The sequence below is a fragment of the Aspergillus sclerotioniger genome (genome assembly GCF_003184525.1).
Source record: "Aspergillus sclerotioniger CBS 115572 chromosome Unknown BO94scaffold_4, whole genome shotgun sequence".
Classification (NCBI taxonomy): Eukaryota; Fungi; Ascomycota; class Eurotiomycetes; order Eurotiales; family Aspergillaceae; genus Aspergillus; species Aspergillus sclerotioniger.
In genome coordinates this window covers 1,419,045-1,441,438 of record NW_020290994.1, presented here as the reverse complement: position 1 = coordinate 1,441,438, position 22,394 = coordinate 1,419,045, and the positions used below count along the sequence as shown (strand labels likewise).

Genomic DNA, 22,394 nt, shown 5'->3' with positions numbered 1-22,394 from the left:
TGGCCACGAAGCCCCTCCTTGCATTTGCAAAGTCCCGTTCGAGTCTTCGACATGCCTATGGACTGTTCGAACTTCGAAGACCATTGAATCTGTGGGGAAACAAGCAAAAATCCCGTGGCCTAGCGGTGTGTATTGTGTAACTGAGGAGGCCTTCTACCGCAGTGGGTCACATGAATCGCTCACTAGTCTGTTTTGGGAATAGCCCTGAAGCCCTAAATGCCGTTCTCGTGCCCAGTCACTCGGATCAACGATCATGTTCTTGGGTACGACTGGAAATAAATGTCCATGGTCAATTTGCCATCACATCCGGACTCAACCCTCGGAGGATGCAACCTCTCCTGCTCGGGTCGACTGACCCCAGGATGAAAAACAATCCATGACTATTTGACTTTGTCATGGACATGATTCGGTCGGTGGACCACAGTCATGGTGCTACTGGATCGCTTTGTTGCTTGTTGGCAGAACCACCCGGCCCTTGCCTACTACTAACTAGACTACATTACGGAGTACAGTAAAACACGGTTATAAGCAACACCCGATATAGGGAATCCTCCATTACAAGCAACTGGCCACCGTGTTCAAATTGCTACACCATACAAAATTGCTTCATCCTCCATTACTAGCAAATTGCTAAGATCCTGACCTTCCCCCATACAAAATTGCCTATATTGGATGCTCGGAATAGCTAATTTGAACGTCATTATTCAGGAATCATGCCAAAGCAGACCTCCAAACAAACGCGATGTTGCATTTCTAACAGCCAAAAAGCTGCTCTACGCACTCAACACCAGTTGAAGCCTCAGCTCACTAATATCGACCTTATCAAGTGGTTCGAAGCCACGTACAACCAGCGGATTACTCCCTCCTCCGTATCCCGTATCCTGTCTCCCCGATGTGATTATCTTGATGCTATTCCCGACCACCGATTGAATGATAAACGACGTCGAACAGAGTTGTGGCCAGAGCTAGAGGCAGCAGTTATTGACTGGCTTGAACGCGCGCAATCCTATATTACTATCTCACAAGAAGTCATACGCGAGAAAGCAAAGCAATACTGGCCGATTATCTATCCTGATAAGATGATGCCGTCATTCAGCAACGGTTGGCTTCGAGGCTTCCAATATAGGAAGAATATCAAGAATTTCAAGCAGTACGGAGAGGGCAGGGAGATAATACTGGGAAATGATGCTGAAGACCAGATGATCTTGATACGCAAAGCACTACGTGTTTACGCGCCTTGTGATATCTTCAACTGTGATGAGACTGGCTTATATTGGAGAATGCCTCCGGATCGTGGTCTTTCTACGCGTTCAATCCCTGGACGTAAGAAAGATAAGGCACGTATCAGTATACACTTCTGCTGCAATGCTGATGCCTCTGAGCGCCTTCCTTTATGGTTTATTGGTACAGCAAAGAAGTCTCGAGTCTTCCAAGCAGCAGGTATAAACCCAGAGAATCTAGGTTGCAAATGGCGAAGCAATCGAAAGAGTTGGATGACTACTGCAATCTTCAAAGAATGGCTGCTTTGGTTTGACCAGAGAATGGTTGGCCGGCAGGTTGCTTTATTATGTGATAACTTCTCATCTCATCTTGCTGCGTACGAAGAGGTTAAATCACAGTTATCAAATACTCTGATTATATGGCTGCCACCCAATTCAACATCACGATACCAGCCACTTGATCAAGGCATCATCCGGACCTGGAAGGCTTACTGGAAACGGCAATGGCTGGTTTATATGATGACTGAATATGACCGGGGATACGATCCTATAACTACGATGAACCTTTTGCAAGCGCTCCGTTGGTCAATATCTGCATGGAATCTTGATTTGAAAGATGATACAATCCGCCACTGCTTTACACGCGCGCTTTCAGATGACACTTATAATCCTATGCCTGACTCTGCTATCCTACATGATTTGACTGCTAGTCTACAGAAGTTGCAGAATACTGCACGGATTCAAGATATGATGCAGCTTGACCAGTTCTTGAATCCTTTAGAAGAGCAGGTTCATGATGCAACTACTGATATTGATGATGTTGTTCTAAGCCAGTACACTGCAGTTGAAGATGAGGTTGAAGAGGATGATGAAATGATAGAGCCTCTACCATTTATATCATCTACTAGGGCCCTGCAGGCATTATATGACCTCCGCTTGTACGAAGAACAACAAAATGATGCTAATCAAGCATCTCTACACTCGCTAGCATGCCAGGAACGTGATATTCTTCGAAGAAAGGTGTTAAACACGCAGCAAAGTGATATTCGTGGCTACTTTAGGTAGAATATTCAATATAAGGAAGACCTCGATATAAGCAATTTGGTGGCGTGTCTCATATAATTGCTTATAACCGTGTTTTACTGTACCTACTGAGTAGACAGATCGGGTGCTCTATGTGGGCAGGATCACGTTTTGCCCCGATCCAGTTAGGCATGACATGTCATTAAGCGAAGAAGCAAAGGCGCCAGTGGATGGGGCAGATGATGTCATATTTTATTCTATGGTGAAGGAGTTTCGGAGTACTCTAGATTTATCTGTGTAACCATCTGTCCTTCCACGCCCTCATATGTCTGAGTCAATGCTGGGAAGCCTGGAACATCCCAGGTACTGTCAAGGTGTGGTACAAGCATTACTCGATGAGTCGCGCACTCGCTGGATAGAGTGTATGATCAACATGTTCTCCTCTCCGGGCCCAGAAGTGGATTCGAGTAAGTTCAATGGAACAAGGCACCACGTACTATGACAATTCGGTACTCCGCACTCCGTTTTTGCCATGCAACTCTGAAGTCTGAACATTTGCCTTCTTCCTCAAGGGCTCGGCTCCTACTACCTTAGCCCCATGAAGCCGGTAATTGGTTCATGCTGCGAGAACGCCACTCTGGGCAACTGGGCAGTGGTACGCGGGATGGTCGGTAGCTGCTGTGCAAGAGTCAGTTTGGGAGATCGAACGGGCCTATCATTCGATCTGCTCTTGTTGGACTGACGTCCACCAGTGCATATTACTGTGTAGCCAAAGGGAAATAAGCTCCGGCGGAAGTGGAATCAAGCGTGTCAGGTGCTGGAAGGGAAGCACTATGTAAACACTACACAAGTACTACGCATCAGGTGCTCTAGGTAGATCTGATAGGACCAGAGCCGGCAGGAATGGCAAGATGGACAAGATGGACAGCGCACACATGAGCTAATCAGCTACTCCAGAGTCTACCTTACCTTTGGCCCTAGTGTCGGTCGCTGGATGCGACCATCAGCCCCAAACGAACCACCAGGTCTCCGTACTAGCCATGCCAGGTTTAGACCATCTGGATATCGATGATTTGCGGGTTCGCGTACGCACTTGTAATTTCAGCACCGGTTGAGGGTGGGCTTGGCAGGGTGTCGTGTGAGGGCTTCTCCATCCTCCTCGGTATTATCAGGCGGAATATGCGGAAGAGACCTGGAGTGGCAAGAGGTCAGGCAGGTCGTCAGGTCGTCAGTCCGTCAGTTCGTCAGTCCATCTGTTTTTTTTCATCGCTGGGGGGAGATTGTCGTGACTCGTCATCCGACTGCGGACCGGGTGAGGTAGATCATGGATATCATGAGTCGGATTCAAAAAGTTAAGGGATAACGTGTGCAGGATTGATCAAGTCCATCAATACGCCAGGGGAGCAGCAGCAGTACTCCGTAGAAGGTACTAGTCGTCGATAGTCGATAGTTGATAGTAGATAGATATTCGATACGGTACAGGGGGCGTAATGGGTGCGGGAGTGGTCGCTACGGCGTGCCGCAGCCCGCCCGAATCGCATTCTCCGCAGCGGGCAAACTCGAGTATGTAATCCATCGGGCTCCCCACCGGCGGGAATCATGCTACGCCCGCTAAGCCCAGTTGAGGAAACCTCCCTCCTCATCCCCGATCGCCTCGCTCGTTCGCTGTTTGCCCGCACCCTTTTCTCCTCCCTTTCTTTTCGAGACCCTTTTTAAGATAGATCCTCTTCCGCCTGAACCCCCCTGGTGTTTCATCCGCTCTACCCCTTCTCAACCTCCTTCCCCTCTCCTCTTCAGTTCGCCTCCTTTACGCTCTCATCCCAGTCTATCTGCCGTGTCACCATGTCCGCAGTACTTCGCCGCAATGCCATGATGGAATGTACCCACCATCGCCGTTCTTAATCATCCGTTGGCCGATACTGCAATTTTCTCGTCGCGAGGCATAATCAACCTGCTCGATCATTCTATTCTTGACTACTCGTGCAGTGATATAACCTCCGTATACCTTTCATACCCACCATTGTCCTGTCCGAAGGTCGCCCCATTACGTATCATAGATCAGCGCCCTACTTGATCCTTCATACCCCCATTCAGCCAGCACCCCGTGATCAAACTACACCCGAATTCAAAATGGAAGGAGTTGAGACTGTGGATGTCAGCTGGCTGCATCATTCGCAAAAGGGTAAGTTGCACGCTGCGCAATTGCCTATCGTGTCTGCGATGCGTACCGTCTTCTAACGCGACCACAAGACCATCTATCCCGCTGTAAGTCAGCATCATCCGTGGTTAGCGATAAGTCTGCCGCCGATACAGAGGTCACAATTGCCCAACAACGAACTACGGAAAAGACGGCCGATCAGAGCTCATTATTCTCGCCTGCCCCCGCTTCCGCGCCGAATGCAACATCACAACAAGATGGGCCGAACCCCGAGAAGGAAGGGAGAAATGAAGACAAGTCAGTGGAAGCAAAGCCCACTGGCACCTCGCCAGCATCTCAGAAGAGTGCGCCAAGGCCTGTTACCGGGAGAAGGAACTCTTGGATATCAAGCATTAGTTCCAAGTTTTCCTCTGGCTCTACCCCGCCGTCGCAATCGAATATGAAAGCTCAACAGAATACAAAGGCAACCTCTCCTGTTTCGAAGATGGATATGCATAACCCTTTCGGTGCAGCGTACTCGCCCAAGGATAAGGAAGACGAGAGGACAAATGAAAATAGCCCTTTTGTTTCGACATCACCGAAAGGCCCATCGTTCCTTCAAAGCGCTTTTCGGAAACTTTCATCATCCGCATCCAGCGGGGCTAGCAAAATGGCTTCTACTGGGACTGTTTGCCAACGTCGCGTGATGAATATCGATCAAGATCGGGATAGATGCAAGATTCCAGATTTGAACCCTGCAAAATTGCGGCGTGTCGCTTTTTGCGTGGATGTGGAGATTGCTGGTATATCCTACCGGGAGTCCGATGAAGGCAGCCCACCGGCAAGCAGCAAGCGGCGTACTGTCCCGGAGGTCAATGGCCAGAAACCCAAAAAATCAAGTGTCAAGTCAAAAGAGAAGGATGAGGCTGCGACGTTGAAGAACCCACAAGCTGCAGTTTCTTCTAAGGAAAAAAGTGGCCAAACGAATGGGACGGATGAGATGAATCCTTCCGGATCTCCAGAAACACCCGCAACTGAAGCAAATGCCAATGGCGAAACCAAGGAACCAACCCGAAAGCAGGAAAAGAAAAAGAGATCAGAAGAAGAACGGCGGGAACGGAGGGAAAGGAAGCGCAGACAGGCAGAGGCAAATGGCTCCATACCAATGCAGCTGACAGCCGATGGTCAAGAGTACGGTTCCCGGACACCCGTTTCCAGCACCAGCCGTACAAAAACACAAAGCCATCCGACAACAGATCCCGTACGGATCTATCGACGCTGTTGCCAACTGCGTGAGACGCCCGTGCTCAAGCGTATCGTGGACGAAATCTCGTCGCCTTCTTCCACGTTAGCGGAGTCTCCAGGAACTGTTGCTGTACTTGACCTGAGCGACTTCCCTATGACGACTGAGGACATTGCCACTTTCTGTGACTGGCTCGCTGTTGTGCCTGTCCGGAAACTTATCCTTGAAAAATCTGCATTGACGGACGACTCGGTACGATCAATTCTTGCTGCCCTGCTTTCCACCAGAACAGTGGAGCAAATGATGCAGCGGCGCAGAAGGAGTAAGAAGTCAGAGGCTCGGTCCCCAGAGAAAGAAGAAAGGTTCAGTGTTGTCGAAAAGCTGTCCTTAAAGGATAACCCAAAGATTGGACCGGAAGGGTGGCGTCACATTTGCCTATTCGTTCACCTCTCCAAATCCCTGAAGGCGATTGACCTGTCGGGCATTCCACTTCCTAGGACGCCTATTACTGTCAACTGTTCCAATAAAGGCGTCTCTCAAACCCAGGGTGTCATTGATGTGACGACCCTCTTCGCAAATTCGCTCGCACAGCGCCTTGGTGGCGACTACCTTGAAGAATTGTTGCTGAGCGAATGTCAACCTACGACTGAAGATGTCAAGAAGATCTGTGATGCAGCTGCAACTGTTGGCTTAAGGCGACTTGGCTTCGCCAATAATGAGCTGAACAAGGAAGGCTTGGAGCACATCGTTGGTTATCTAAAGGCAGGTAAATGTGAAGGGTTAGACTTGGGCGGGAACCCCATCAGGGACCAGTTGGACTTGATCACGTCTGCTCTCACGAGTGACCACCCGCTGTATGCGCTGAGCTTGGCCGATTGCTCCCTGACACCCGCTGCCGTCTACCCATTGTTCCAGGGACTGACACGCCTGCTTGACCTTCGCTTTGTCGATTTCTCCCATAATCCAGACCTTTTCACCATTGAGCCCGATGCACTAGCCACTTTCAGGCGATTTCTCCCTAAGATGCCTGCTCTCAAGCGCATCCACCTGGCTGACGTCAATTTGTCTCCCGATCAAACTATCGCTCTTGCCGAGGTTCTTCCAGAGTGCCCCAGTCTATGTCATTTGAATATCCTCGAAAACCCCTCCATTACGTCGTTGGCCTCCGCAACGGACCCTGCCAGTCAGGAAGAAGCATGTGCTGTATATGCATCCCTAATGGCAGCAGTGCGTGTGTCGAGGACGATTATCGCCGTGGATATTGAAGTTCCAAGCGCGGAGAGCAACGAGGTCGTCAAGGCCCTGGCCTCCCAGATAGTTGCTTACTCACTTCAAAATCTTGAGCAAGGTGCCATTGCAGTAGAGTTTTCCGACCCGACGGATATATCAACACGACCAACTGTCCATGTCCCGGAAATTCTGCAGCACATCGTCGGCCACAGTGTTGGGGACGAACCGGAAGAGGATGACGAACCTGCACCTGATGAGGATTATGTGATCGGAGGTACCGGAGTGGTCAAAGCTCTCGGCGTATGCCTCGGTAATCTGGATCGCCATATGCCCGGAGAGCAGTCCGGACCCCCAAGTGGCACGACAACACCCAGACACCGGAAGTCCAGCAGATCTTTTGTCACCAAGCGGCCCCGTGACATGTCCAAGAACTTATTGGAAGCGGCACGGAATATCCGGACTCGTATCCAGTCGGCTCTTGTGCGCGAAGACAAGGCCGGCAATGACACCAATTACAGTACGTTTCTCATCCTGTCAACTCTTGCTAGGGGGTAATACTGACCAAGCCTTCTACTACAGGACGTCTCCAATTCCTTGATTTCACCTTGCAGCGGATGATCCAGCGATTCGAAGACGAGTACCCTGAAACGCGCATCATACCCCAGACCTTGCCATCATACGCTATCCAGGATACCAGCTCCCAGAACTCCGGTGACGATGGGTGGAATGGCCCTGCGCTTGATGGCAACCAGCAGAATGCCACGAACACCGATGCTGAGGTTGCAGTGGACGACGAGGAGGACCAATATGCTGTGCGATTATCGCGAGCAAGCTCAATCACATCCCTTCATTCACGCGCAATGACCTCCGAGGAAGGACATGTTCATCGTCTTGGGCAAGGCATCCGGCGCGATTTCCTCCGACCTTCCTTTGACCAGGCTGATGATGATATGACGGCATTCTCCTACGACGAGTCCCATATGGCCGCCTTACGCGATAAGCTCGACCGTTTGCACGAGGAACAAACACACTCGCGATTTGAGGGCGCCGGTGCGGACAAAGCCTTGGTGGATCTGGGCACGACTGTGGAGGAATTGTGGGCCGCTCGCAAGCATGATACGGAGACCTTTGAGAAGTTCCGTCAAAGCCAGATCGCTGCGCAATTTAACAGTGGCAAAAGGTCTTCCACCATAGCTGGCGCGAGCAATGGGACTTAAAGCCGAGTAATGCTAACAGCCAGCCTTGTTGAAAGCTGAGCCACCACGTTGTGGCCTATATGAATGCCGTGCGGGGGACCGACAGCGGATGCCCCTGCATACACCTACTATCTACAATGGTATCTCTGATTAACCAGGATCTCTGCCGGCAGAGGATAACCCTGTATATAGGTTGTCACCCGATGCGCGTGACCTGATATGTATTGTAATCTATTTCACCCGATTTGTTATGTGGCCATCTCTTTCTATTTCTTGTTGTGCATGTTTCTTCTTTGGCCTTGGGGGAGGCAGGCGTTGGCTCCTCAGGTAGCCAGGGGGCGAGTTAGTCTTTTTTTTGCTAATGGTGATGATACGATGAAATGAAGAGATTGAATGTTGGTCAGTATGGAGTAGTAGATCATTAGATTGTAGGGTGCCCCGCTTAAGTAAGGCGGGCATCCTCGGCAGGCCCCGAAATCCGGGGAGGCAGTTGCGTTCACATGTCAGTCAGTCAGGGCTGCCCGTCGTCATCCATCACTTGCGTTCTCTCACTCTCCCTCTCTCTCCCTCTCTTCTCTTCCCCTCCCATTCTCTAACTCTTATCTCACCCCCACCCCCCTCTTCATCTACTACTCCCCGGTCATGTTAGCCTTCGTCGACTCTGGCTAAATCCCCGGGTTATATCTCCTTGAATGCACGCCATCTCCTCCATCCCGTCCTCGTCGCTACTATGGCTGCGCAGTCCAAATTACTTCCGCCCGAGCGGTCCATACGACACCTCTTCTCCCGCCTGGCGGCCACCTACCTCCGTCACCGTAAGCAAATTTCCCGCACCGTTTACTTGGCCCTCTTCGCCGCTCTCGTGAAACGCGTCCATAATGCCATCTCCGAGCAAAAAGCCGCCTCCCATCACCAGGAATCACTGCAGAGGAGGCCAGGGACCAGCAGTCTCGGCGAGGAGGGCGACCGCCCGCGAAAGAAGGTCGAGGTTAACCGGGAGTTCTTCCGGAACCTGATTCGCCTTCTCAAGATCGTGATCCCCGGTTGGCGGAGCAAGGAGCTACGGCTACTTTTCGGGCACAGTGTCTTCTTGGTGCTGCGGACGCTGCTGAGTCTGTATGTAGCCGAGCTGGATGGACGATTGGTTAGCAACTTGGTGAGGGGGAGAGGGAAAGATTTCCTGCTGGGGCTGGTGTGGTGGATGATTGTGGCAGTTCCTGCGACGTTTACGAACTCGATGGTAAGTTTGTACAAGATCAAGCCTCTTGGGGAAAGGGCCCAGAAGCTAATCCACTCTGGCTACGCGGTAGCTTTCTTATCACCAATGCAAACTCGCCCTCGCGTACCGCAAGCGCCTGACAGACTACATTCATGAGAAGTATTTGTCTAACATGACGTTCTATGCGATATCAGCTTTGGATGATAGGGTCAAGAACCCCGACCAGCTCATCACAGTAGATGTCTCTCGGTTCTCTGATAGTCTGGCAGAGCTATATTCCAATCTGGCCAAGCCGATCTTGGACATGGCTATCTATAATTACTCTCTTTCGAAGAGTGTGGGCGGAGAAGGCCTGTTCATAATGAGCCTCCTCGTGCAATTGTCCGCGAATGTCATGCGTGCATTGACACCACCGTTTGGCAAATACGTGGCCGACGAAGCTCGCCTGGAAGGAGAGTTCCGGTTCCTGCACTCGCGACTGATCGACTACAGCGAGGAGGTGGCTCTCTACCACGGCCACGAGGCAGAAAAAGATACCCTAGACAAGGGTTACTTCACTCTCATCAAACATGTGAATCGCATTCTCCGAAGACGCTTATATCATGGATTCATGGAGGACTTCGTCATCAAGTACTTCTGGGGCGCCTTGGGCTTGATCTTGTGCAGTATTCCTGTCTTCTTCAAGATCCCCGGCCAAGTCACTCAAACCATGGGCGACCGCACCGAAAGTAAGCGTTTCGACCTAGAGAAAGTTATAACAGTCAGCACGAAAGCTAACAGACCTCAAATAGGCTTCGTTACAAACCGCAGAATGCTACTTTCCTCGTCCGATGCCTTTGGACGTTTGATGTTCTCCTACAAAGAAATCTCCGAACTAGCCGGCCATACAGCCCGTGTCTCCTCTTTACTTGAGGTCATGGACGACCTATTGGCCGGTCGCTTCGAGAAGAAGCTAGTATCTTCCGCGTCCACAGAAGAAAATACAGCAATTCTTTCTGGCCGCGGAGTCGTCGAGGAAAGCGATTCCATCGACTTCACCGATGTGCCCATTGTCTCACCAAACGGCGATGTTCTAGTCCGCAAGCTATCCTTCACCGTCCATCCAGGTGATCACCTTTTAATCGTTGGGCCCAATGGATGCGGTAAATCCTCCCTATTCCGCATCCTCGGCGGTCTATGGCCCGTCTACGGAGGAAAAGTTAAGAAACCCCGTTTCGACGACATCTTCTACATCCCTCAACGACCATATCTTTCGCGAGGTACTCTTCGCCAACAGGTCATCTACCCAGACGGTGTCCGTGAAATGCGCGCCAAGGGCATCACCGATGACGACCTCTACGACATCCTCTCCGTCGTGGAGATCGCCTCCGTTGTCGACCGTCCGGGGGGCTGGGACGCCGAAGAGGAATGGCGCGACGTGCTATCAGGTGGTCTACAACAACGGATAGCCATGGCCAGGCTATTCTACCACCGACCCAAATTCGCTATTCTGGACGAGTGCACCTCTTCCGTGACTCTGGAAATCGAACGAGTCATGTACGAAACGGCCAAGCAGCTGGGGACTACATTGATGACCGTGTCTCATCGGCGCAGTCTCTGGAGATATCATAAGAAGATCCTGCAGTTCGACGGAGAGGGAAGCTATATCTTCACTGGGTTGGATTGGGAAAGAAGACTCAAGTTGGAAGAGTAAGTGGCTCTATTACATTATCTATCTTGTTTTGTCGACTGAGTCGTACATGGCATCTGAACTAACACTGCTGTCATGATAGTGAGAAGGAGGAGCTGGATCTCCAACTTCGAATGGTCCCAGAGTTGCAGAAGCGCATGGCTGAATTGAGTGCCTCGTAGGGAGCTTATACCATCTTGGGTTTGTTGTCCTATAGGATATAGAGTATAGGTGGACTTGACTCTTGTTCTTGTATCCCCCATCGTGCAATCACTGCGTTGTTATGGTGTGTCTAGCCCGTACGGGGCAGCCTACAAGTTTATAGGTAGTGTAGAAAGGGGGATGGAACTTTGTAAGAGCAGTCAGTTGCATAGAATATAGCTGTCTCATGATTCCTGATCCAAACAGTTGGTTAATCGTGAATGAGCGAATGGCTCTTTTAGAAAGGTTCTTCCTGTTCCTTGAGAACCAGCCAGTAAGATCCACGCACAGAATAGTCCGACTTGCCAAGAGGAGAGGAAGAAAGGTGAAAAGAGCGGGTGATAAACACAGCAAGCTAAATAGAACAATTGATGTATGATGCATCACTCAGCTTCAATCGAACATGTCTAGTCCTTCACCTCGAGTGGTTCCACATTCCAGATGCTTTCGGCGTATTCATTGATGACTCGATCCGTAGAGAAGAAACCCATGCGTGCCACACTAGTGATGGACTTGGCTATCCACTCCTCACGGTTCTGGAACGACTCATCAACCAAATCTTGGGTCGTGATATATGAATTGAAGTCATCGGACACAAGATAGTAATCACCATGCTCAACAATGGAATCGAGAAGAGCGGAGAAATTGCCAACGTCACCGAACATGTCGCCTCGAATTGCATCAAATACTTTAGCCAAGTGAGGATCAAGTCGAAAATCGCCGTAGAGATGTCGGTGACGAAGCTCTTCGACATCTTCCGCCAGATTGCCGAAGAGGAAAATGTTCTGCTCTCCAATCTCTCTGGTGATCTCGATCTACATAAAGGGTGATAGTCAGCATCATATGTGGGGTCTTCACTGGAATCGGGCCTCATACGTTAGCACCGTCGCAGGTTCCAATGATCAATCCACCATTCATGACAAACTTCATGTTGCTGGTTCCGCTTCCCTCAGTGCCAGCAGTGGAGATATGCTCGCTGATGTCCGATGCCGGACAGATGATCTCAGCCTTACTGACGTTGTAGTCTTCAACAAAGATCACCTTCAAGAGATCACCAACATCAGGATCATTGTTTACCACAGACGCGACCTTGTTAACCAGATGAATAACAGCCTTTGCCATCCAGTAGCCCGGGGCTGCTTTGCCTCCGAAGATCGACACACGCGGCAGGGTCTTTCTTTTCTCTTCCGACGACATGGACTTGATCTTCAAGTACCGGTGGATGACGCCGAAGATGTTGAGCTGTTGTCGCTTGTATTCATGAATACGTTTGACCTGAATATCAAACAATGCATTTGGATTTACACTGTAGCCGGTGGTTTCCTTGATATGCTTGGCAAGACGGAGCTTGTTGGCGGTTTTAATTTCTGCCCATTCCCGTTGGAATGCCTTGTCATCGACGAAGGCCTCGAGCTGATCTAGCAACGTCAGGTCGGTCAAGAACTGATATCCTCCCAGTCTAGAAGCAATAAGGTCAGACAGTCGTGGATTTGCCTGGTGTAGCCAACGGCGTGGAGTGACGCCATTTGTGACGTTGGTGAACTTGTCGGGACCATAGATCGTGACAAAGTCCCTAAACAGAGTGGTCCGCAACAAGTCAGAGTGCAGTTCTGCGACACCGTTGACTTTATGGGACCCAATGATCGCGATGTAAGCCATTCTGACCATTTTTGGATGCGACTCTTCAATGATTGACACTCGCGACAGCAGTTCTCTATCCTGAGGAAACGTCTTCTCAACGTGCTGTAGGAAATACAAGTTAATGTCGAAAATAATCTGCATGTGTCGCGGCAGAAGATTCTGCACCAACGGAACAGACCATTTCTCCAAGGCTTCTGGCAAGACTGTGTGGTTCGTATACCCAAAGGTATTTGTTACGATGTTCCACGCCTCATCCCACTCGAGGCCTTCATTGTCAATCAAGATGCGTTGCAGCTCGACGATAGCCATCGTTGGGTGGGTGTCATTCAGTTGAATAGCGACTTGTTCGGGAAACTCGCTCCAGGCTCTCTTTGTCTTCTTGAATCTCCGGACGATATCGTACAGAGACGCAGCACACCAAAAGTACTGCTGTTTCAGCCTAAGTTCCTTACCCCGATCAAGGTTGTCGTTCGGGTAGAGCACCGCGGAAATTGTCTCCGCGCGCTGTTGCTCGGCGACGGCACTCTCGTAATCACCGGCATTGAACTTCTGGAAGTTAAATTCTCCACTCGACGCCTTGCAAGACCACAATCGAAGATTGTTCGTGGTGCGGGTGCCATAGCCCGGGACAGGAACATCGTATGCCACTGCCTGCACGGTTTCGCCGCCTTCCCAGGAGTTGATGATCTTGCCGTTCTCGTCCTGGGATCTTTTCACCCAGCCATAGAACTGTATGTCGACGGTGATTTCATGGCGAGGAAATTCCCATGGATTGAAATCGAGCCAATAGTCAGGGACTTCCATTTGGTATCCATCCACAATCTCCTGTTTGAAGATACCGTATCGGTATCGGAGCCCGTATCCCCAGGCTGGATAGTTCAACGTTGCCAGACTATCGAGAAAACATGCAGCCAAGCGTCCAAGGCCTCCATTCCCCAATGCAGCATCATGTTCCTGGCTGATGACGTCTTCGATCCGGAAACCCAGGTCCTTCAGACCATCTTTTCTCAAGAAATTAGTGAGATGCTTGTATCATGTCAGGGCCCTGTTGTAGTTCCTACCTCGCGCAACGTCCTTCAAGCCGACATTGAGCATAGCATTATCCAATGCCCTACCCATGAGAAATTCGAGAGAGAGGTCTATCGAGGGCGGTCAGTTAGTCTGGTAGATAAACCGCAGCCTAAGAAATAATTCAAGGGGCTACGTACAGTACACCCTCTTTTGATCAGCGAACGCCTGTCGCTGTTGCGTCTTATTCCACTCGATTATCAGGCGATCCCGAAAGGCTAGGGCGGTTCCAGAGTATGCGGCACTATTACATTGGCGTTATGATTGACTGGGGTTTGCCAAAGACAAGGTAACATACAGTTCATCACAATTGTACAGCGAGCGAGCCAACGTAGTCTCGATGTGACGAACTAGCTCATGCTATTCAAACTGTGAGTAGGATGCTCGACGGTTATCTCGTGTAACGTACCTCAAACTCTTCTTTGTTGGTGAAGCCATTTGCGGACTATGGACAGGCAGTGATTTAGCAAAGTAGACTGGAAAAAATGGCCTAGCGTCCACTTTCTTACATATCTTCTCCATCTAGAAGACAATTCGGGTTAGCAACACTACATCAATGGCTGTGCACATGCAGGCCTGCGGCTATTGGAGAGCTATGATATCAATTGTGACACCAAGTGAATGAATGAGGGTCCATGCACTCACTCTTCCCTCAGATGCTCAGGGATGCTGGCTTCGACGCTTTTGATCTCTGCAGGTCCGAAGCCAGTAAAGGTCCGCCTATGCTTGGGACGACTGAAGGCCGGACCAACGGGGCCCTGAAGCTCGGAAACCGGGGCCCCAACAGAGGGCCTTCTTTCACGGCGAGCTTCAGACATTGGGCCTGAAGGAGCGGGAAGTGGCGGGGAACAGGTTTGGTAAGAGCTATAGAGATAGTTCAATGCTAAGCTTATGACTGAAGCAAGGAGAGCTGAACGAACGAGGGGCTGGATTCAGACGACAGCTTCGGGTGTTGGTAAAGAAAAAAAAAAGGGAAGGGGAAGGGGAAGCTGAGATGGGGAGGAAGAGGACAAAGAAGAGGAAGGAAGTGGGAGGGGAGGGGAGAAGACCTGAGGCGAGGCGTATACTAAAGGATTCACTGACCTTTCCCCGTCCAACCGCGTGACAAGGTGTCTAGTTTCGAATGCTGGGATAAAAGCAGGGCATGCGAGACTACCGGGAGGGGTAAACTCGAAGTCGATGATCACTGATGGCTATAGCTTGGGGAATCATACGTTTATCCCCGGTTTCTCATGCATGTTGTGCGAGTCGAGTGTCTAGCCCCCCGTGGAACTACAGCTAGCTCAATCGCAAATATAGCACGGGATTGGGGCGAATTGAAGCTGCCGTGTAGCTCCCTGGATGTCCGACAGCACTGGATAGGAGGACAGGAGGGCTGGCGTGTGGACGGATTGCCCGGAACTGAGCCTGAACTCATGAGAGGATGATGATGGCAACATTCCTTGGATGAGGGGAGGACCCGAGCTAGGCGACATGAGAATAACACGACCCTTGTTTGATAGTCAACGTCTGGTCTGACCGTGGCTGCCGCTATGACGCATGGCATTCCGAGCATGCGTGAGATGCGAGTGGGGAAGAGGAGGAGGAGTTGGTTGTTAGTACTACTACTCGTTGTTGACCCCCCTCCGATCGATGGGTGGCCAGATCCCCTCTCCGTCCAGTATCGATACCGTACGTATGTACTCCGTACTATACTCTGTATGATCCTTTTCCCTAATACTATCCTCCTCGAGGCCTCTCTCCCACAGTGAATATTCTTCCGATCGAAATAACCTGACCTTGGCCATGAGGGTATAACAGTATGTTCTTTCAATTCCTTCAGTTCATCCCCCCTCCCTCTCAGCGTCTACAGCCAAGCCCTCTTCCTCACAGTCCCCTTCGCCGCCCGCAGCTCAGTCCTCCGGCCCCAGTCCATCTCCGGTCTCATCCCCGCCCCCGCACTGCAACCCTGTGTCGGATCGGCGGTCATCGACTTCCTCAGCCATCCTTTCCATTGAACGCTCGAGTTGGCAGGTCTGACCTCGAGAAATTCCGCGCAAACTATGTGTTTCTTATGACCTCTGCACGGTGCAGGCCCTCAACGCCCCGACTTGCTCGGCGAACTACTGGAGTGACTAATGTACATGGGACTAGCATGGGCAGTCTTCCTTATCCACCCTCAACCACCCGCAGTATTGGTGATGTGCCTCAGGGCACGCCACCATAAAGTAAAAGTGGATTTCAACCTATCCTGGTCGAGTCTGGAGGCACTTCGAAGGCAACTGTACAAGCTTCAAACATTAAGAAGCACGCGTCCCAGGCTCATCTGATCGAACCACTCACGAGGATAGGGTTATTGCTGGATTGATAAAGGACACTGTAAGACTCCAGGGTAAGAGATCAATTGCATGCATAGGATCGCTACAACAAGTGGCTTGGTATAGATGAAGAACAGCAAATCAACTGCAATAGCGAAACAGAAAATCTGGGCAACAGCACGGAGGATTAGAATGGTGAGTAATGAGAGGTCGCCATTAGATGCATGGAGTCAACATGAAAGAAGCAAAAAGGAAAATGGGTCTCAGACAGCACGAGACAGGATATCAGAAGCCTTTGCACGTTGTATATGCGAAGTAGTGCCGAGGCCTGTAACTTTTTTTTAGCTCGAGGCATTGGGCTCATGGAGTTTCAAGCCAAAGAAGAGGTTGGTGGTCAATTATGGCCAATGCAGACAGAAAGCCCCAAGAAGCATATTATCCTGAAATGGTAACAAAGGAAAATAAGGGAACACCATGCCACAAATTCCAACGACCATGATCCATTCCAGCGCCAGGCACATTGAACTCTGAAGTGAAAGTAGCACCGTAACGCCGATGCCTACCGACTGAACATATGTGTTGAAGCAGACAAAAAGGGAAAATTAGGGAAGAAACGAACGCCTAAGCTGTGAACATGGTGCAAATCGTAGGGTAAGAAAAGAATTAATAAGAGACTTAAGAAAAAAAAAAAAAAAAGACGCAGACGATGTTCATCAGTACAACCGGGGCATGAAGATTGACTGATAGGGTGGTGAGGAAGAGAATAGCCCACTACATAACATAGGCAACTGCCAGAGTGGGGTCTGGGGTTTAAGGAGCGGACATTGTAAGCACGATGAAAGCGTCCTTCGCTGGGCATTGATGATCGGACAATAGTTGCTTCATAGGATACCCGAATCCTTGAGGGCGTTCTGCAGAATTGTCTCCTTTACAGCCGCGAAGACTAGGCGGATATTTGTCGTGTCGGTGGCCTGAGTTAAACTATAGGTGGTATTAGAGGCTAGCCATGTAAAAAGAAAAGAAAAAAGAATCTGAATAATTCACTTACTGAGGGTAAAGATTCAGATGCGCCCTGTTGACTTGATTGAACCTCCAAAGAAGATACTTGGCCGCTCGATTAACATCGTTACCGCCTGAGTAGTCGGGAAAGTATTGGTTCAACGGAGAGCGTGGGAGCTTTTGTCGGAAAAGGTCGACCTTATTTAGAAAGAGGATAATACTCGTTCGCATAAACCACCGGGAGTTGACCACGGAGTCGAACAAAACTAAGCTTTCCATCATTCGGTTCTTGAAGTGAGGGAGATAATCAGCGGCGAACATCACCGACGGAGTGTGCGGGGACATACTTGATTACTCTCTTCTAGTAATACTTGATCATACTCACTTAGCGCCACACAGAAGATGATGGATGTCACATTTTCAAAACAATGAATCCACTTTTTCCGCTCACTGCGCTGGCCGCCAACGTCGAACATACTGTGTAGTAGGTGAGCAAGATGCCGAATCGACAGAAAGGAATCCAAGGCGAGGAAGTTTCATACTGTATGCTTAGCTGGCCCATTGTAAATCGTGTCTCATAGATACCTGTTGTTTTCGTTCGCGCACGAAGCACATCATTCACGTTGGGTATGTAATCCACGGAAGTTATCCGCTTCGCTTCCTCGAAGAAACTAAAACGAGTCGTTCAGCGGGCATGTTTGGAGGCCCCGGAGGTGACACTGGCACTTACTATGGTGCTGAATCCATCAAATAAAATTCATTCTGATGTTCCAGTACATTGGACGTACACGGGTCATTCCAGAGATAGGTTATCGCATCGCCCACCTTGGCATCCAGGGGTATGTTGGGGTCGGGGTCAATATTGTAGTCGGAAAGGAACTGGATGTAATCGCGGACTTTTTGACTCGATGGCTCTAGCGAGAACTGATGGTATGCAGCGATGAGGGACTTTGTGCAATCGAGGAGGTTCTTGTAGACAGTCAGACGATACAGGGAGAGCTCTTCCACTGTGTAGCCATTCTGATGGATAATTTTCATCTGTTTAACGATAGTCGATTTCCCGCTTTCTCCGGAACCTGAATCAAGAGGAGATCATCGTTAGCTAGACTTGACTCTTGGGATAGCACGGACTGCATGTCGAACAGGCGAAGTATTGCTACGCACCAAGCAATAGGATCTTGCACTCTCGCCGTAGTTTCTTGGAGTCCTCTTCTAGCCTGCGGTCGATTGCCTGGCTCTTTCGTTTCGATTCTGCATCCCCTGCCGCCTCTGTACTCACACACGAACCCATGTTCTCGGTATGGCTCCAGACAGCGGAAAGCTAACCCATTAGCTGCCTGCGGAAGGCACGGCATCAACCTATCAAGATACTGGAAGCCGAGACCGTCGGGGGAAGAATTCCTAGACAAGGAATACCCCGAAAGACCCAAGCAGATGTAATCGCGGAAGGAGGGTGCAATCGGCGCAATGGAAAGACAATTCTGGGGTCGGACAACGAGGGCGAGAGCGAGAGAGGAGGTAGGTATGCGATCGACGATGGAGCTTCGATCAGGGATCGAGGCTTGCGCGCGTAGTGGCCGGAAGTAGAGGCACAACAGACGGGTCAAGTCTGGGACGGAGAAGGCCGGAGCGACGACTGCAAGCTCCCGGGGATAGAGGTGTTGGCTTGTGACGCAGGAGATGGAAAGCCGAGAGACAGCGAAGAATGGGAAGACACCGAGCCCACGCGCGGAGTAGTATGGCTCTGCTGGAAGGTTGACCGGGGTGAGGGGTGTGAGGATCCAACTGCGGAGCAGGAAAGCGAGCGAGGATGACGACCTGACGCTAAAAAGGGTAGTTAAGGTCGATCGGGGGGGATGGTGTGGGAGAGTGGATGGAAGCGCGGATCTCGAGTGAGATAATGTAAGCAATGAGGATCAGTCGTCGGTCGGGGTCGATCAGGCGGGAAGGGAGGACGGAGGAGATGCGCGGCGTGGACAAGGGGATTAGATATTATTACTGGTCATTCATTATAATGAGGAATTAAGTCGTGTGCGTGTGAATGGGGAAGTGAAGTGAGGAAGAGAGAGGGTAAGGAGACAAAGGGGAGGAGAGGAGGAGATGGTAGAATGTGATTGATTGATTGATGGAGGTAGTAGGTTGGTGGTTGGTGGTTGGTGGTGGTGGTGGTGGTGGTGGAAGTGGAATAATGGAGTTGGGTGGATGTTCCCAATCGTCATCTAGACAGGTGGAAGTGGAGATGGCAGAAAGAGGAGCCTGAGGAGGATTACATACTCGCTCGATCGTAGGGGCGCGGGTGGGTATTTGGGAAAACGTGGACCACCAACCCAAGCTTACCGCGAGTGAAGGCATAAAGGAGAGGGCTGGCGCTAAATGGATGAATGGATCAGATCGATCTATGTATACCACCGTCGACTCCAGTCGCTAGTAGTACCTTAGTAGGTACTCCGTACACCGTACAATCCTGCCTGCCCATTGACTATTAGGTACTTCTTCCATCGGACCCCTACCTACATTCCCCCCCCCCTAAAATCACGGTTTTCCTTTTTATGGCCAGTTTTCTGGTCGGAACGGTAGGAAAAGGGACTAGCTCCAGCGCCAGTGGCAGCGGTACGACGAGTCAGGCCAGTACATCTTTACGGACCGGCGGGCGCCATCGCTCGTAATCTTTTAGCGTGCCTCGATTCTCCCCGGCTCTAGTACGGAGTAACATGTAGGCTAAGTACTAGGTAGGTAACAAGTAACAACACACCAGCGCGTCTACGGAGTACTTACTCGAGGAAGAAGGCTCTCTCTTTTGTTTCTCTGTTCTTGTGTCACATCTGGTCCAAAGCCGATTCGGTTGCATCCCGTGCCTCTACTATCCAAACCTTCCGCTTTTCCGCATCACACAGAGAGCGCTTATACCCGCTTTCTTGGTTTTGCGTATAGTTTTCCTTTTTTGGGTCTTCCAGGGACTCATCTCGCCTGGGGGTATTTGAGGTGAGGCTGAGGCTATGTCACAGTAGCACCTGAGCGGAACACAGTATGCTTAGAAGAGCATAAGGCTACCTGATACTGTGCCTTGCCATCCAATTGCATTTCACCCAGAGTATACTACCCATATCAGTATTTATCTGAATGGATCGTTACCCGGAGATAGCCGATCCTTCGGGTAGGGTTGTATCCGTGGCCGCCTTTCTGTGAATGATTATTAACAATAAAGATGCAGAGTAGATCGATCACCCACGAATGTCGAGCGAGCTCAAGGTTACTGACCCGGCTTGGGTGGAATACTGTATCTGACCTGTCAGTCCTAGACTACCACTATAGATGGATCATGCACCCGCCTGCAGAAGATCGTTCATCGAATTAAGTCCGTCTGATCATGCCATTAGAGTCTTCTGCATAACATTTGATTTCATGTGGCAGGTAGCAGCCCTAAGCGGAAATCCATGTCTTTTTTTTTAAGTTTTCCCACCACCTGCTTTATTTGTTTTCGGCGTGCTGCGCTTGCCTCCAGCGTTAATAATAGTAAGGTTCGGCGGACTGTTTGAGACAGCCATGTGGATATGAAACACCTACAACCTAGCTAGCACAGTAAATGCCCCCCCAAGAACTCGTTCTTTTTTCTTCCCCTCACCATTGTTACATGATAATCATTCTTCGGGTTTCAGGTTTTCGTCATTATGAATAGCGCAGATCCCAGAAATCTCTTTACAGAATTGACCATGGTGAGAGAAATATGGATATGCACAACAGGGTTTTGAGATATCGCCAGACACAGGGTCAAAGATGAAACATGGCACTATAAGTATCTAGTCAAACCTAATCCAGATCACTCGATGGCCTGAAGTACCCCTGTTCCATGTACCTATGACCATGCCCTTTCAGTATCTCGTGCTACAGTCACTATCAAATTTTCACTGGCTAGCTCCATGCTCTTGAGGGTGGAAACCTAAACAGAACTTTCACGTCCGATGTTCTTTTCCAGATACTTTTACTGGCTCCATAGCAGGTTGCTGGACGTGATAACCACCAAGCTTTGCTACCTATATGGGGGGGGGGGGGGGTGGCCCGCTCTCAGATGAAACAATAACTTATTGGCGAAGTACAGAATTTATGCTGCCCAACAACCTATATATTATTCTACGTGCGGTTTTATGGAGCAAGAAAGTGATATAAGAAACAGCCGCATACTGTATATTCAAAAGCTGTCAATATCCGGAGCCCCCCCGCCCCCTTAGCATGCTGAGGACTAGCATCATCAATCCTGGAATATATGGGACATGTTTTTCATTAAGTGATATGGTGAAAGCTTTAGCTCGTCAGATGGAATCGTCACATCATAAGGTCGGGCTCTTCGTGATGATATGAAACCAGTTTGTTGTAGTACAGCAGGGATGACCGTGTCAAAGCGGGTGTCATGTGGCATTTCTCACATTGTAGCTATGCATCTATCTACCTCCTCTGTGGAACAAGACTCCTTGCAGAGGTAAAGTTAAAAGGGGCCTACCTACCGGTTACCGTAGACTCCAGGACCGAGGATTGCTGCCGCGAGGAAAAGAGGTTGTTTCATTAAGCATGTCAGAGTGCAGTTGATGGGGTTGACTTATCTCGGGTAAATTAGGATGTGTCGGTGCGTCTTAAGTGCCGATGTAGTAGTCATCCTGCCACCATCACCTGCTTTCAGGCATCATCATCATGGCCTGAGCCTTACACTAACTGTGTTGGCACGCACGCCGTGTAAGTTTCCCTGGGGAGAGTATAGGAACGAGGCTATCTAAGACATATAATCATCACAGGACAGCCTTGCTCAACCCCGGAGATGATTTCCATGAACTAGGTCGTTCTTGTTAGTATCACTCAATTACCCCTCCTTTTGCCTTCCACCCAGCCCCTCTTTAAGGGGTTTAAAAAGCTTTTGCGGATACAAGATTGAGTGCCTGATCGTTGTCCGGCCAAAATAATGTAGATATAGGGTGTTTCGAGTGGCTGGTAGGCACGAAATTGATGGAATTGATTGGAACCGGATGCGCCCCACCAGGAAGGTATGATGACATTGGGGAGCACACTGCTTGATGCTACTCGATACTAGTATGGTTCGCCCCGATGGGCATTACGTAGTAGACGCTCCCCCGTTGGCCATGTTGTATTCGGATCGATCGCGATCATACAGGTAGCCATTATTGCACACATTGCTTGCTCCGGTTGATGGGCTGATTAGATACCTCTGTATTGGATTATCTTGAGGTAGGTATTTACTGTGCTG

The 22,394-nt window shown here is 50.0% G+C and overlaps 4 protein-coding genes across 4 annotated transcripts; 2 read left to right on the top strand and 2 right to left on the bottom strand.

Annotated features, from left to right (window-relative positions):
- Positions 1 to 4,130: 4,130 nt before the first annotated feature.
- On the top strand, positions 4,131 to 8,149 carry BO94DRAFT_286962 (putative cell wall biogenesis protein Mhp1). Its single transcript, XM_025606679.1, has 3 exons — positions 4,131 to 4,425; positions 4,494 to 7,370; positions 7,433 to 8,149. The coding sequence occupies exons 1-3, from the start codon at positions 4,374 to 4,376 to the stop codon at positions 8,068 to 8,070; spliced, it is 3,567 nt and encodes a 1,188-aa protein (XP_025471623.1). The 5' UTR covers positions 4,131 to 4,373; the 3' UTR covers positions 8,071 to 8,149.
- A 379-nt stretch (positions 8,150 to 8,528) lies between these two features.
- On the top strand, positions 8,529 to 11,154 carry BO94DRAFT_572390 (ATP-binding cassette long-chain fatty acid transporter PXA2). Its single transcript, XM_025614921.1, has 3 exons — positions 8,529 to 9,289; positions 9,360 to 10,957; positions 11,041 to 11,154. Exons 1-3 carry the CDS (start codon positions 8,780 to 8,782, stop codon positions 11,117 to 11,119), a joined length of 2,187 nt encoding a protein of 728 aa, XP_025471622.1. The 5' UTR covers positions 8,529 to 8,779; the 3' UTR covers positions 11,120 to 11,154.
- A 391-nt stretch (positions 11,155 to 11,545) lies between these two features.
- Positions 11,546 to 14,665, bottom strand: glpV (glycogen phosphorylase; the record flags this gene model as incomplete). The annotated part of the gene is made up of 8 exons (XM_025607760.1): positions 11,546 to 11,953; positions 12,015 to 13,780; positions 13,841 to 13,918; positions 13,988 to 14,091; positions 14,146 to 14,207; positions 14,257 to 14,292; positions 14,357 to 14,369; positions 14,493 to 14,665. The coding sequence occupies 8 exons, from the start codon at positions 14,663 to 14,665 to the stop codon at positions 11,546 to 11,548; spliced, it is 2,640 nt and encodes an 879-aa protein (XP_025471621.1).
- A 1,874-nt stretch (positions 14,666 to 16,539) lies between these two features.
- On the bottom strand, positions 16,540 to 18,799 carry gpaB (guanine nucleotide-binding protein subunit alpha gpaB). The gene is made up of 6 exons (XM_025606680.1): positions 18,308 to 18,799; positions 17,874 to 18,219; positions 17,686 to 17,814; positions 17,491 to 17,620; positions 17,193 to 17,431; positions 16,540 to 17,125 (listed from the first exon to the last, which is right to left on the bottom strand). Exons 1-6 carry the CDS (start codon positions 18,432 to 18,434, stop codon positions 17,026 to 17,028), a joined length of 1,071 nt encoding a protein of 356 aa, XP_025471620.1. The 5' UTR covers positions 18,435 to 18,799; the 3' UTR covers positions 16,540 to 17,025.
- Between the last annotated feature and the right edge of the window lie 3,595 nt (positions 18,800 to 22,394).